Genomic DNA, 15,322 nt, shown 5'->3' with positions numbered 1-15,322 from the left:
GGCAACAACATTTTTGTCCTGTGTCGGCTACCGTAGCGCTGGTCGATTGCAATTCACAACATCACCGCTAGATGCTGCTAAAAATCACACACTGCACCTTTTAAGTTCAAAAGTTCGGGGTCAGTGAGATTTTCTTTTTAAATTTTTTTAAAGAAATTAATATTTTGTTTAGCACTGATGCATTAAATTGATAAAAAGTGACCGCACAGAAATTTGTAATGTTACAAAATGTTTTTTTTATTTCAAATAAATGCTGTTTTTTCTATTAATTAAAGACAACTCGGTTTTCACACACACACACACACACACACACACACACACACACACACACACACACACACACACACACACACACACACACACACACACACACACACACACACACACACACACACACACACACACACACACACACACACACACACACACACACACACACAAATTAAGCAGCAGAACTGTTTTCAACATTGATTTGTAATAATAAGAAATGTTTCTTGAGCTACAAATCAGCATATTGGAATGATTTCTGAAGGGTCACCCTAAAACAGGAGTAATGATGTTGAAAATTCAGCTTTGCAATAACTGGAAGACATTACATTTTAAAAATATATTAAAATCGAAAAAAGTTATTTTAAATTGTAATAATATTTCACAGTATAGCTGTTTTTACTGTATTTGGATCAAATACATGCAGCCTTGGTGATCGTAAAAAAGCACACGTTTGAACGGTAGTATAAACCTGTTGTTTTATTCATTGTAGTTCTTCAGTGGTTCAAAACTGTGGAAAAGGCGTAAAATTAAGATTGGCAGACAAATGACTGGAAATAAATGCATGCTACTAAGTTGTAGCTACTGTTTATATTAATGCTTGAGCCGTGATGTTGCCAGGAGACATTGTAAAATCACAAATCATTGTCAACTAAATGTCTGATTTGGTCAGTTTGTAACTGTAATTCATTTTTTTAACAGGAGAGCTGTCTTTCTCTCCATGGTCCTTTACTGTACATGCTGTCTGATGCTTGCACAAGCACAGTCTGCAGGTAAGTGATTTTCATTCATAGATTTTCAAAACCTGTATATTTTCTAACACAATTTTAGTGCCTGGTCAGCATGCAAAATATGCTTCTGTTCACTTTCACCATGGTCTTGACATCTGTGTCATAACCCTGTCCATTACATGAGCACATGGGTTCATTGAAGTCCAAAGACCTCACACTGCCTTGCAATAAAGTTTGAGGACACTTGACAGGACTTGGATAAATAGACCTCTAATGTTACAACCCATTGGAGTTTTCCATGAGTCAGAGGTGAAAGAGGCTACAGGTACTTTGTTTTTAAGAAGCAGTGTGCCCCATATTTGCCAGAGTTAACAATATTTTAGATGATATATGGCTGGTTTGTTTATTTTTCTCTAGTAAATCATAAACCATTGCTTCTGGATTCTATATGCTTTGCCTTTGATTCCAACCTCATTTAAATGGCATTGTGCCTGATTGGATGTCACTGACCGAGTCTGCTGACTGTAGATGTATAAAGTTTTTAATATTGGACAGATCCTGTATTTACTTCTTGCATAAATAATGCTGGTGGTCTATTCCTGCAATGTATAACTTTCAATTCAATTGAGGTATTACGCTTTGTAGAGACTGAAATTACAGCACAATGCATAACATAAAGAAGCTATGCATGACATGAACTATACTGCACTTTTTAAGATGTTAAAATGTACTTGTTTGTTTCAACCAAGTAGCCTAAACATTTTAGTTCTCGTTCAAGGTGTGTCTGGAATTCCCACATCTGCTTTGACCAGATTTAATGTGGTGGGAGGTTCATATCATCCGTCACATTCAGTCTAACTCATTCATGTACATGTAACATATGGTACTTCTGTGTCAGACATTAATGAAACGCAACAACCATCATGTTTTAAACAAGTCATGAAAGATGCCTTTGTTCTTGAGTGTATGTTTGATGTTTTTACCATATGTGAGACAGTCCATATAGCACATTCCCCCTCTGCTGCCTGAGATTTATCCGGGCATCCGCCACATGACTTATGATCAAGTCATCTTTGTGAGCCGTTGCTGGAGAGTTTCTGGAATTCTTCTCTAGCCGTGGCTCTTATCTTTAGTGTAAAGTATGATTTCCAGTGTATGACATTCCATTTTCCACTGACATTTCATTCTGACATAATTTCCTGTTGCATTTGAATTGATGGTAGATTTCAGCTTGCTTCTAGTCAAGTGATCTACACACTTTACTGTCCCATTTCAAATGCATCTTCTGACTTAAACAAACACTATTGGATGAGAAAGGAACTGAACTGAGCTGGACGATGACATCACGTGAAGTCCACCAAATTTTAGTTATTCAGTTAGTCAAAGAAAAAGGAAGTGGCGAAGTCATTCAGTCCATAAAGGCCATGTGGTAATTATGTCGGGCAGGAAATACAAACCTTTGCCTTTCATTCATCAACCTCAAACGTGGCTTGTCATTTGATACATGTAGTAGCCTAACGTTAGCCACTTTACATGGCCGCTTTCATTCTGACATCTTTCATCTTTTCAGCCGACACAGACTCAGAAATCTCTAGTTTATTAATAAAATGTTCAAATGTTTAGACAGTCTAGACATGTTTTAAACACATTCATAATCGTTACTTTTGCCAAGCTTTATGTGTGCGCTTGTGTGCTTACATATTTTAAATGTTCATTATTATGGTTTAGTATTTCTCTGTAGTGTACAACAATGTTATAATATTCTTTCTGAGCCCTGAAACTGAAACCATTTTCCAAAGCCACTCCCAACCCCAAGAATAGTATATTATTACATTAAAATAAACGTCTGATTAGTCGACTAATAGCTTAAATGAGTGACTACTAGTTGACTAGAAAAATCGTTAGTCTGGGGCAGCCCTAGTCCTGACCAAAGAGGCTTATATACATGAAGAATGGAAGATTATGGTGTCCCCATTCATTGCATTGGTTTAGGACCATCCAGAAGGACACAAAGTGAAATCTCCCATCCTTGTTCACGGGCACCCAGTTCTGCAGGCCTTTTTTTTTTTTGTCAGCCAAAGTCAAGCTGTCGATGAGCATCTGTCAGCCCAGTTTTTGCGGTGTGTTCCACAGCGTTGGCACTAGTCAGACCCTGTCGGCGGCTTTTTGGCCAATTGAGCATGTTGAATCACCGTTGAGCAGTCGGTGAGGGAGATTACTCTGATTGGCTGTTCTGTTCTGCAAACTGGTACACAAGAAAAAAAAAAAGAAAGTTCCAAACCCTTTACTGACTATCTTATCATTTTCAACTAACACATTCCAATGGCTAATCATTTGTATGAGATGGCGAAATTGAAAGATATCGCTTTTATAAGTTTATTGGCCATTTTCTATAACCCAAATCATACGATTTCTTGAAATTTCACCATCTTGTACATAATAGTACACCTGCTCACGAGACTGTGTTTTTAAACCCTTCTAACTTGTGCTCCCTACACTATAATTTTCACAATTTCAACAAAATTACTACAAACTACTATAACCAGCTCGTTCAAAGCAAGGCATAAAAACAAGTGTAAGATCCAGTGATGTAATGCAGCAGTGGTCTGATGTGGCCAAATCAATTGTGTCAACTGGTCCTAAACTTGCTCACACTGGCCCTGGGTCAGTGAGTTGTGCTTATCTTGAGCCCTGCTTTAAAGAAGTTTATTTTTTTAATGCTGTTTCAGACTCTTTCAGACTAGAGGTTGACCGTGGATTTTTACAGATAACTATATAGGTTGATTAATCAACTGATTAGTTTTTAAACTAGATAATGAATGAAAACAAACATAACACATAAAATAGTACTGAACCATGAAAATGTAGTACTTTTTAAATATAAAAAATATTAATATATTAATTAATCTTCGATCATTCATGAAACCGTACCTTCCATAGGCGCGGCCATTGCTAACCAAGCCATCACCTGCTGTTAGCATCCCATTGACTCCGATTCATTTTGGCCTCACTTTGACAGTGAATATCTTTACATCTGAGGCGTTTAAAGAATCCATTTGTCCATTGTTTAATTCTAAACAAACACGACAATGTATAAAAGGCTCCATTACCTTGTATCTTACACTATTGCCCCGTTGAAGCTGTTTTTATAAAATATAGGCTAACGATTGCGTCATAACCACGCGACTGTGTCGCACTGTTGAGCAAATTATTGCATAGACTCGAGGAGAAGCTCGTAGGCAATCTTTTACTGTCTATGAGGCAATCGGGGGGACGTGGAGGCATAAACGCAGATAGAGATGTTGCAGATCCTGCTTCATTCATCAAAAGTTGCTCCTGCTCACCCTCTCTGTCTCTGCGAGATTCGGTGATTCAGATTTCACTTTGCACAACTACTAGAAGACTTGCCTCTGTCAGACAGGTTGCTCACGTCACATCTACGTCGTCAAGCTCAAAGTGCTGATCCACTTGTCCGTGCAACACTTCTGTCGCGCCGCACTCCACTTTATTCCTATGGGTGACGTCAAGCGACTTTAACGGGCCCGCAAAGCATTCCGGGAAGGCGGCGCTGCATTTGAACAAATGCCGCGCATCAAAAAAGCTGGCCGAAGCTCAACTTTATGTAAATGAATCCGTTGAATGCAACGCGACTATCCAATAGAAATAGAGCACATGGAGACGGAAGGAAGTCTCTCGCTGGTCCTTTGTTTTTTATTCCCTGCTGGCTCAAACGGACGCCCATAGCGGTAAACTTGAGGAATGCCCATCAACATACACATGAGGGGAAGCGTCACAACACCACGCTTCAGTCGTGCCACAAAAGTGGATCTGTATCGTTAAGGTGCTGATCCACTTGTCCGTGCAACACTTCTGTCGCGCCGCACTCCACTTTATTTCTATGGGTGACGTCAAGCGACTTTAACGCATCTGACGATACAGATCCACTTTTGCGGCACGACTGAAGCGTGGTGTTGTGACGCTTCCCCTCATGTGCATGTTGATGGGCGTTCCTCAAGTTTACCGCTATGGCCGTGCGTTTGAGCCAGCGGGGAATGAAAAACAAAGGACCGGCGAGAGACTTCCCTCCGTCTCCATGTGCTCTACTTCTATTGGATAGTCGCGTCGCGTTCAACGGATTAATTTGCACAAAGTTGGGCTTTGGCCAGCTTTTTTGAAACGTGGCATTTGTTCAAATGCAGCGGCGCCTTTTGGAATGCTTTGCTGGCGCGTTAAAGCCGCTTGATGTCACCCATAGGAATAAAGTGGAGTGCGGCGTGACAGAAGTGTTGCACGGACAAGTGGATCTACATCTTTAGGCTGCGCAGTACGCTCAGCCATCAGGAAGTGAGTGCTTCTATCTGACTTCCATTATCTCCGTTGAAGTCTATGGAGTCGCTCTGTCCATTTCTTTTACTGTCTATGGTGATTATGGGGCGTGTTTCAACGGAACCAGGAAAGACCTCAATTGGATAGACCTACAACCAATCAGAGCAACGGAGCGACGCATAACGTTAGTTGTCAAATGTCAACAGAACTCAACTGCACACAGTGTTGCCAAAACCGCAGTCTGTTTTTCCATGTCCGCGGGTTTAAGTGACTCCAATTATGTGATATTTAGACCCAGGAACCCAGGCAACCCAGCCAAAAAAAAACACATATTTTACCCCCCAAACGCCTTTTTTTCAGGAGAACCCCCCCCGGAAAGCTATTGGGCTTGCTTTGGGCTAGTTTTGAGTAGCAATTGGGCGGGTTTTGTTGTGAAAACTTGGCAACCCTGTGCACGCGCGCTGGAAGAAGTAGGTATAAACGATGTTTGCCAGTGTTGAAAAAAAGATTTTAAGGATACACAGAGTTTACTTACCAACACGATCATCATTTCTGAGAGAAATAGTGAAGGTGAATGCATATACGAACAAGTTCTCCTTTTAGGATTAGAACAAATTCAACCCAAGCGCTCTTTGGTGACGTGGATGCTTATGTTACTGTTTATCATCTGTCCATCATTGTCTAAAGCCCGCCCTGACAATTTGATTGGTCCGAACAGCTTCTGTTCGGGCATAGTTGCTCCCCAACGGATCAAGTCCAGACCGAACTGCCGACCTCAAATGTTGTGGGCGGGGCTAAGTTCGGCTTGCATTCAGGCTATAAAAATGTATTTGTTTACATTAAAATGTAAACGTATATGTTGAAATTGAGCAATACTTTTATTAACCTTAGTTATTGTTACACATGTAATGTTATTGTAACCATGTTACAATTTCATATAAAAAAAAAAAAACAGTCATGCTTAAAGATTCGGCCATATTAAATATGTACACAAACACAATAGCATTGAAATTAGACACATACCCCAATCAGGCATAACATTATGAGCACCTTCCTAATATTGTGTTGGTCCCCCTTTTGCTGCCAAAACAGCCCTGACCCATCGAGGCATGGACTCCACTAGACCCCTGAAGGTGTGCTGTGCTATCTGGCACCAAGATGTTAGCAGCAGATCATTTAAGTCCTGTAAGTTGCGAGGTGGGGCCTCCATGGATCGGACTTTGTTCAGCACATCCTCGATTGGATTGAGATCTGGGGAATTTGTTGGCCAAGTTAACACCTCAAACTCGTTGTGCTTCTCAAACCTTTCCTGAGCCATTTTTGCTTTGTGGCAGTGCGCATTATCCTGCTGAAAGAGGCCACAGCCACCAGGGAATACCGTTTCCATGGAAAGGTGTACATGGTCTGCAACAATGCTTAGGTAGGTGGTACGCGTCAAAGTAGCATCCACATGGATGGCAGGGCCCAAGGTTTCCCAGCAGAACATTGCCCAAAGCATCACACTGCTTCCGCAGGCTTGCCTTCTTTCCATAGTGCATCCTGGTGCCATGTATTCCCCAGATAGGCGACGCACAGCACCCGGCCATTTATGTGATGTAATATAAAACGTGATTCATCAGACCAGGCCACTTCTTCCATTGCTCCGTGGTCCAGTTTTGATGCTTAGTTTTGATGTCAAGTTTTGAGGGCACCATTGTTGGCGCTTTCTGTGGAGGAATGCCCAGCATGGGCATCCTGATTGGCTTGGCCTAATGCAACAAACTGCGATGTGCTGTGTACTCTGACACCTTTCTATCAGAACCAGCATTTACTTCTTGAGCAATTTGAGCTACATTACCTTGTTTGTTTGATCAGACCACACGGGTCAGCCTTCGCTTCCCACATGCATCAATGAGCCTTACGTGCATAGATACTGACCACTGCAGATCGGAAGCACCCCAAAAGAGCTGCAGTTTTGGAGATGCTCTGACCCAGCCGTTTAGCCATCATAATTTGGCCCTTGTCAAACTCACTCACATCTTTACGATTGCCCATTTTTCCTGCTTCTAACGCATCAATTTTGAGGACCAAATTTCACTTGCTGCCTAAAATATCACTAACAGGTTCTGTGATGAAGAGATAATCAGTGTTATTCACTTCACCTGTCAGTGGTCATAATGTTATGCCTGAATATTGTGTATGTATATTGTACGTCTCACACTTTATTTTCTTCTATTTTAGAATACTTGATTATCTAATCAAAATAACAAAATGTGTATCACAGTGACGATGAAAAATAACTGAAATCGAATGCATTGGTCAGAATTATTGGCACCCCTGGTAAATATGATCAAATATGGCAGAGACCATTCCTCCATACAGAATATCTCCAGATTCTTCAGATTCTCAGCTCCATGTTGGTGCTTCTTCTCTTCAGTTTCCTATAGGGTTCGTGTCAGGGAACTGGGATGGTCATGGCAGAAGCTTAATTTTGGGCTCAGTGACACATTTGTGTGTTGATTTTGATGTTTGTTTTGGATCGTTGTCCTGATGGAAGATCCAACCACGGCCCATTAAAAGATTTCTAGCAGAGGCCATCAGGTTTTGCTAGAATCCGTGATCTGAACAAGATGTCCAGGACCTCCAGCAAAAAATAGGCCCACAACATTATAGATCCAGCGGTATATTTAACCGTCGACAAGGGGTACTTTTTATCCCTGTTTGCGCCAAACCCATCTTGGGTTTTTCGCCAAACCCAAAAAACTATTTTTATAGTTTCATCTGACCATAGAACCAGGTCCCTTTTGAAGTCCCAGTCCTGTCTGACAACTGAATATGCTGGAGTTTGTTTCTGGATGAGCAAGAAGGATTTTTCTTGAATCCCTCCCAAACAACATGTGGTGATGTAGGGGTTTTTAGGCTTTCTGACCCCAAGACTCAACTAATCTCTGCAATTCGCCATCTGTGATCCTTGGAGAGTCTTTGGCCACTCAAACTTTCTTCCTCGCCATGCATTAAGACAGTATAGACACATGTCCTCTTGCAGGCAGATTCGTAACATCTTTAGTTGATTGGAACTTCTAAATTATTGCCCTGATGGTGGAAATGGGAATTTTCAATGCTTTAGCTATATTTTTCTACAGCCACTTTCTATTTTGTGAAGCTCAACAATCTTTTGCTGCACATCAGAACTATATTCTTTGGTTTTACTCATTGTGATGAATGATTAAGGGAATTTGGACTTTGTGTTTCCTCATATTCATACTCCTGTGAAACAAGACGTCATTGCTAGACAATGTCATGTTCCTAGTCACCCTGGTGTGCTAAAAAATGGGACTATTAATGGGAATATACTTCAGAGATATTTTACTCATAAAAAATTCTAGGGGTGCCAATAATTGTGGCCAAGTGTTTTGGAGAAAAACAATTATTTCATAATGTGATTTTTCCCCTACTTTCCATTCTTCGACTTCAGTGAAAGGTTAGCTTTTTGCTAATTTTTTTGAATAAAAGATCAAAAGGATAAACAAACCATCTTTGATCATATTTACCAGGGGTGCCAATAAGTCTGACCACAACTGTATGTTTCTGTCGGCTGCATGATGATACTGTTTACTTTCTCATGTCACCAGCTTTAAATATGCATCTTCGCTGCATAACAAAATGCATAAAAGAGACCAGCTGGATTTAAACTAATGCAAGTAACAATCATGACATTAAACATTTGGGTCGGACTTGCATATATTTTTGTCACATTGTTTTAACTGCTTGAGGTAGGCTACTAATGTTAGAGTCCTCTCAGTCTCGACAGCAAACGTACTGCTGTTCTCCACTAATACAGCATTTAGTCAACAAATAAATTGCTTTACAATGATATGAAAACTTGTACCGTAGTGTACTGTATACATACCATTTCATTGTCTGTTTTAAATTTGCATCTGAAGTGTCCCGCTCTGTGCAGAGTGCAGCCTCACGTGTCAAAACAAACTCCACAAGATGTCAGTGATAGTTTTCATTTCACCTGTAGAGGCCGCTCTTGTACTGTATGACAGCAGACCCTTGTCAGCCACTCCAGCAACGGATGCAACCCGTAAAAACTATCGATATAGATTTTTGCCGATAACTGATTGCCCCAGTTATCGGTTCCGATTTATTGGCAATACCGATCAATTTGTCCACAGCACTCCTTACTGTGATTTGTGAGTAGAACCAGTGGATGTTCATCATGTGTTGAGGTGCATATCTGTTGAGTCTTGTTTATGTTAGAGATTTGTGTCAGGATCTCATATGAAATTATTCAGATCATTCATTTTCTAAATTCAGAGCAGTTGTTTTCCTGCTGTTTGTCAGGAGATGATCTGTCACCTCTTTTTGACATGCTTTATAATGAAGTGGCCATTTAGATTTGCTTACAATACTACTGCATTCACCAATCCCGTCCAATCTGCTGATCGTCATCTGTTATAGGGCTTACAAGGGGGAAAGTCCATGCACATTATTCCATTTACATGTGCTTTTCATTTAGTGCTCATTGGGTATATTTAATAACTGCAAATGTTGAGTCTGGATGTGTTTGGGTTAGATTTGGTTTTGTAATGCATACACTTGTTTGTTTTTATTCTAAACTCATTACTGACTCAGAAGTGGCAACCCTAAGATAGATGGCATTGATTGTTTCTTCTGCCACTTTACGTTTCATATCTACTTGCTAGCAAAGGGATCACATGGGGCATTATTGATATTGGCCATTTGGTTGTTTTACAGCCGAAAAAAATCCTATCAATAGTCGATGATATTGTCTTTATTTCCAATAAAAATATAATTTAGCAAAAGTAGCAAAATTGTTCTAGATGTTCAGAGATGTTAATTTTTCTTACCTTTTTGCTTTATTCAAAAATGACAAATAGTGGCCAATGTATACTTCACTTTTTACGCATACTCGAGGGTCAGCGTACAGAAGAGTAAGCGCATACTGATTTTTGTAACTGCCCATACTTTGTACGCGCAGGTCGCACATGCGCATTTCACTTTTTTCCCCCAGTATTTACATGGTTTTTAACTCGTGGCGAGAGGCGCCTGTGTACGCGTATGAGTAAAAAGAAGTATACTTTGCAAGGCTGTGAGTTCAACTGTGCCCATACGCATAATAAAGTATACTTTGGGCTTCATGCTTAAAATATTGCCAGTAAAAATAGACTGTACATAAGAAGAATAAGGGCATATTTATTATATTTATTATGGTTAATGCACATGTTTTTATTGAATTTGATGTTGCTTATGATATTTGAAACTATAATTTTTATGTAAAGCACTTTGAAATATATTTTAAGCCTGAAAAGTGATATATAAATAAAGTATTTTTTTGTTGTGTTTTTTTACTGGGAAACAAGTTCTGTTGAGTGTTTTTTCCCCCCTGTTTCCATATGACCCAGTTTCCCAGGGTTTCTGATTAGTCATTTAGTTCACCTGTCGTCTCATTAGTTAAATCGTTATTCCCTGTGTATTTATACACTGTTTTTTCCCTCATTCTCGGTCTGTTCTCATTGACGTTTGTGTATAGTTTGGATATCGCCCTCTTCTCCTGGGTGTTGTCATTAAAAGTCTGTTTTTTTCTTTTTCTTTTTTTTGCCGTCGTATACCCAAATCCACATCATAAAATGGAATGCTTCAGGCTAAACAGATTAATATTCTTGTGGTTTTGTAAATCTTATAGGGACATTTGAGATGCAAACTCCCACTCACTTCACTTGACCTAATTTATTGCAGACCTCTAACGATCTAATGAATTTGTAGTACAGTTGATGAATCTGTAAAACTGCACATAAGCCCACACAGTGTTATTTTTTCTACTTGTAACAATATCATCAGAGTATTTAATGAAAAACTGAAGCATTACCCCAGATGAAACATTACCTTAGCCGCATGTGTTCTACATATGCTTTTGTTAATGATCTGTTCCTGTAATGAGCTCAGTGTCTCAGTGTGTGAGAAACAGCTGCAAGCATTCAGTCGACTGCGACGAGATACAGTTTGCTCTTAATCCTTTTTTATGGTCGTAGTACATATACTGTATGTATAGTGATTATTCCTGCAATTATTTGTGGTTTTTCTTTTTGTAGATGTGGACGTGCTGCAAAGACTGGGATTGGTTGGGAAAAGACCATCTGGAACACGCTCCACACCTCAAGGTGTCATTCCCTTCAAATCGGGAGTCATCCTAACCCAGAGGGCGAGAATTGACATCCCAGTGAGCTCCGTCTTTCCTGCATCACTAGGCTCAGCGTTCACAATCATCCTTAGCGTATGTTCGCATCGCATAAACAAAGCTTTCCTCTTCACTGTTGTGACAAAGAGGAAAAGACTGCAACTAGGGGTACAGTTCATCCCTGGAAAAATCGTAGTTTACTTGGGCCAGAAGAACACTGTAAATTTTGATTATGATGTTCACAATGGTCAGTGGCACAACCTGGCTTTGGAAATCCAAGCCCAAAGGGTTACGTTATATACTTCTTGTGGTAAGACAAGTGTACATGCAGATTTGCATTTTAAAAATGAAGAAACGCTGGATCCAGAGGGCTCCTTTTGCTTGGGAAAAACGAGCCAGAACTCTGTGCAGTTTGAAGGAGCCATCTGCCAGTTTGATATTCATCCCTCTGCTAAGGCAGCTCACAATTATTGCAAGTACATTAAAAAACAGTGTAGGGAAGCTGACACTTATCGGCCTAACCTCCCACCTCTTTTACCGCTATTACCCCTGGACTCCAATATATCTGTCACCATTCAGACCCCAAGCATTGTACCAGAACTAAATGACAGACATTTTAGCTCTAAACCTTCACTAACACAAGACGAGATACACAATAATCATGAAACCTCACAAGGCCTGAACATGTCCACTATAATGACATCTCAGTCTGTACAAATCACAGTGCCACCAACGATAGCCCAGCCCACATTACAGCCCCCCCTGCAGGCCACAGCACAAACTGCCATGGCCTCCTTTGGGAGTAGAACATCACAAATATCTCCAAAGCCAACTCAACAAAGCAACCCCAGGAAGAACCTCGTGAGGGCTACTATAAAGCCCCTGATGTTAAAAGAGAACGGGATGGCTGCCACTGCCAGACCAACAGGCCAACAGAAGAACAACCTGGATATTCAGACCCCTTCCACAACAAAACCTAAGCCTTCTAGCACATTCACAGTGTCAGAGATTACAACATTAGCATCACGGAGACCTCTACAAAAGGAGACCTCCTTATTCGGAGCCAAACCCACTTCTTTTGAGCCTGTCACCCCTGCAGCCACAGATGGTTTCCAAACTTTTGACTTCGAACCAACCCAATATTCCCTCTTGGCTGAGTCACCTGGACTGACAGGAGAACCTGGACCACCGGTAAGATGTTCTTTCATATTTTTTGTTATCATACTCTTTGCATATTTCACATTTGTATGGATTGAAACAGACTGACACAGGTCAAATTGCTGGAAATTTTGTAAAAGTCTTTTCTCATTGGCGCTGAGGTATTGACAAATTTATAGATTTGGTCATAGATTTGTTAGAACATGGCGAGTTCAGGAAAAATGAAGTAGTAGTTAAGATTTGGTCGAAGGTTTAAAAAAATAATAAATGTATAAATAAACAATTGTGGTCTCAACCTGTAACTGGGTTGGTAACATATAAAATGAAGGGTTGGTTTAACTGTCCTGATAGCATAATGAATAAAAAAAGACCTCAATAAGAGCAAGAAAACCTAAAGTAGTTTGACAATGTTTTTTTTATAATATCTTAGAAAAATATATATTTTAACAAAATTATAAATATTTTAACTCATTCACTGCTTACTAATACACAAAAAACTTTTGTCTGCCAAATCAAATCAAAGTCATGTAGTGTGACTCACTAATATTATAATTATTTGAACTTCTTCACTGCTTACTAATATTCAAAAACCGTTTGTCTTCCAAATCAAATCAAAGTCATGTGGTCAAATCAACTCGCAGAAACATGCAAGAAAACATAGCATAAGACATATTATAAAGATGACACCTGCACACCCTCATACTGTGTGTCATGGTCATGGTCAATAAGGGTTCTTCTCAATATTCAAATAGCTGTTTCCTCCTTTCCTCGCTCCTCCGTCCTCCATCCTCCAGCCCGTGACCCGGAAACCAATTGAACTCAGCCATCTTGAAGGGCATCGCAATTCTCTAATTGCACCGCAAGGAACAGAGAGTGGGGAAGCTTCCTGAGGAGTCATGAGTGAGGATACACAGGTGTATCCTTCCCTTGCATCCTAAGGGGGTGGAGCTAAGATGCAAGGAAAGGAAGCAAGGATGCACAAATAAGAAATGAGAAGCACCCTAAGGTTATGACAGCGATGTAGTAAAAACAGATCCCTGTACACACAGATCTGCGAAAATTACTAAAAAGGCTGTATTATGCATTCCAGACCAGTAGTTGGCGATGTCACTTTGTCAAGAAACACCCCGCGAACATGTAATATGCATGCGCATGAAGTCACCATTTTCACAGAATCACATTTTTGTTGTTTACATGGAGACGGTAAAGGCATCGTTTTCAAAACCTTGCAACCCAGTTTTCAAAAGCTTGTGTTTTTAGGCTCCCAAAACGCTGTTGTCATATAAATGAACGTCTAAAATGCATAAAAAGTTTCAAATGAAAACGGTGTCGTGTAAACACCCACAGTCTCTCAAAAATATCAGATAATTGTACCTGTTTTGACATGGTTAGTTCAGGTTGTACAAAAAAAAAAAAATGTTTGTCAAGCTAGTAAAATTATCCATTTATTTTACAGTAAAATGTTATTATACTAAAGCAGGATTTTCACAGATTATTGTACAGAAGGTGGGAATTAGCTTGTTGAAATACTTAAAGCTAAGTCAGGTTATGGTGGTCTTCAGCTTTCAAAAGACCACTAGAACTCCATGATATGAAGACCATTTTCGTTCTTTTTTTAACCGGTGTCTTATGGTGGCCAGATGGCAAGTGCTGCTTTGCTTATTTTGAAGAATGGTGAAATGTGAATTATTGGCTGTGGCCATGTGTTTTTTTTGTGTGTGTGTGTTTTTTTGCCTTGGCCTTGTCATCTGCCTTCATATGTTATATTTAAGTGCTTACTGTAGCATTGCATTAATATGGATTCTTTGTCAGTTGGTTTCCATTACCTCTTGAGGAGTTCAATACATAATACAGCACACACTACAAAACTACATCTTTTACCAGTTAAACAACCTTGTCTGGGTGCAAACTGTTGGTTGAAATCTGGAAAACGGTGTCATCATTGTTGCATTTGAGCTTTTGGTGGTCTTGGTCTTAAGCCTAGAGTTTATAAAATCCTTTGAAAGGGCATTACCGGCCGGTAATGTGTAATGCTTACACACATTTTCCTTGTAGTTAAATAGTGAGGTCACAAGCCAGCGGGTGAAAGGACACACACTGCAAAAAAACCTCCCCAAAAAAAACAATCAGCAGTTGTCTTGTTTTCCACTAAATGTATCTAAACATCCTTGAAACTTAAAAAGAAGATAAATTCACTTTATAAGCAAATTTGTGTAAATTATTAGGACTTGTTTTTAGAGATTATATATATCTCATTATTTATTGTTCTTTAACCTATTGTCATATCTTTTTTTGTTATTTTAAAACTAAACCAAACTAAATGTGGCTTTATGCTTAAACAAGAAAAACGTTTTTGTCAAGTAAATATTTCTTATTTTTACTTTAGAACTAGACAAAAATGCTTATTAAAAACATATTTTTGCAGTGCAGCCTAAAAAAGCTACATTAAAACATTAAAATCGTATGTACAGTATTATCATTTGCCTTGGTTAAAACATTTTTTTTTAGATTACCACAAACCCAGTCACCAATTGGGAAAACAGTAAATAATTGGGAATTTGTGTTTGAGTAGAAAGACTCTTTTTGATAGGATGAATAATAATATGTTATTTAGTAATAGGAATAATGTCCTTTAGCTGACAGCCTCGAGGGAGTC

At 39.5% G+C, this 15,322-nt stretch overlaps 1 protein-coding gene across 1 annotated transcript in view; it reads left to right on the top strand.

The window, feature by feature from the left end:
• col27a1b (collagen, type XXVII, alpha 1b) overlaps window positions 1-15,322 on the top strand; it is a 112,063-nt gene that overhangs the window by 2,347 nt on the left and 94,394 nt on the right. Inside the window, exons 2-3 of the mRNA XM_079815247.1 lie at window positions 970-1,040; window positions 11,423-12,699. Of these exons, the coding sequence (XP_079671373.1) occupies window positions 970-1,040; window positions 11,423-12,699 (1,348 nt within the window). The remainder of the gene's footprint in view (window positions 1-969; window positions 1,041-11,422; window positions 12,700-15,322) is intronic.

Source organism: Gobio gobio, assembly GCF_949357685.1.
Source record: "Gobio gobio genome assembly, chromosome: 4".
Lineage (NCBI taxonomy): Eukaryota > Metazoa > Chordata > Actinopteri > Cypriniformes > Gobionidae > Gobio > Gobio gobio.
Note: the sequence above shows the minus strand (reverse complement) of the source record. Positions and strands in the feature narration are given on the sequence as shown.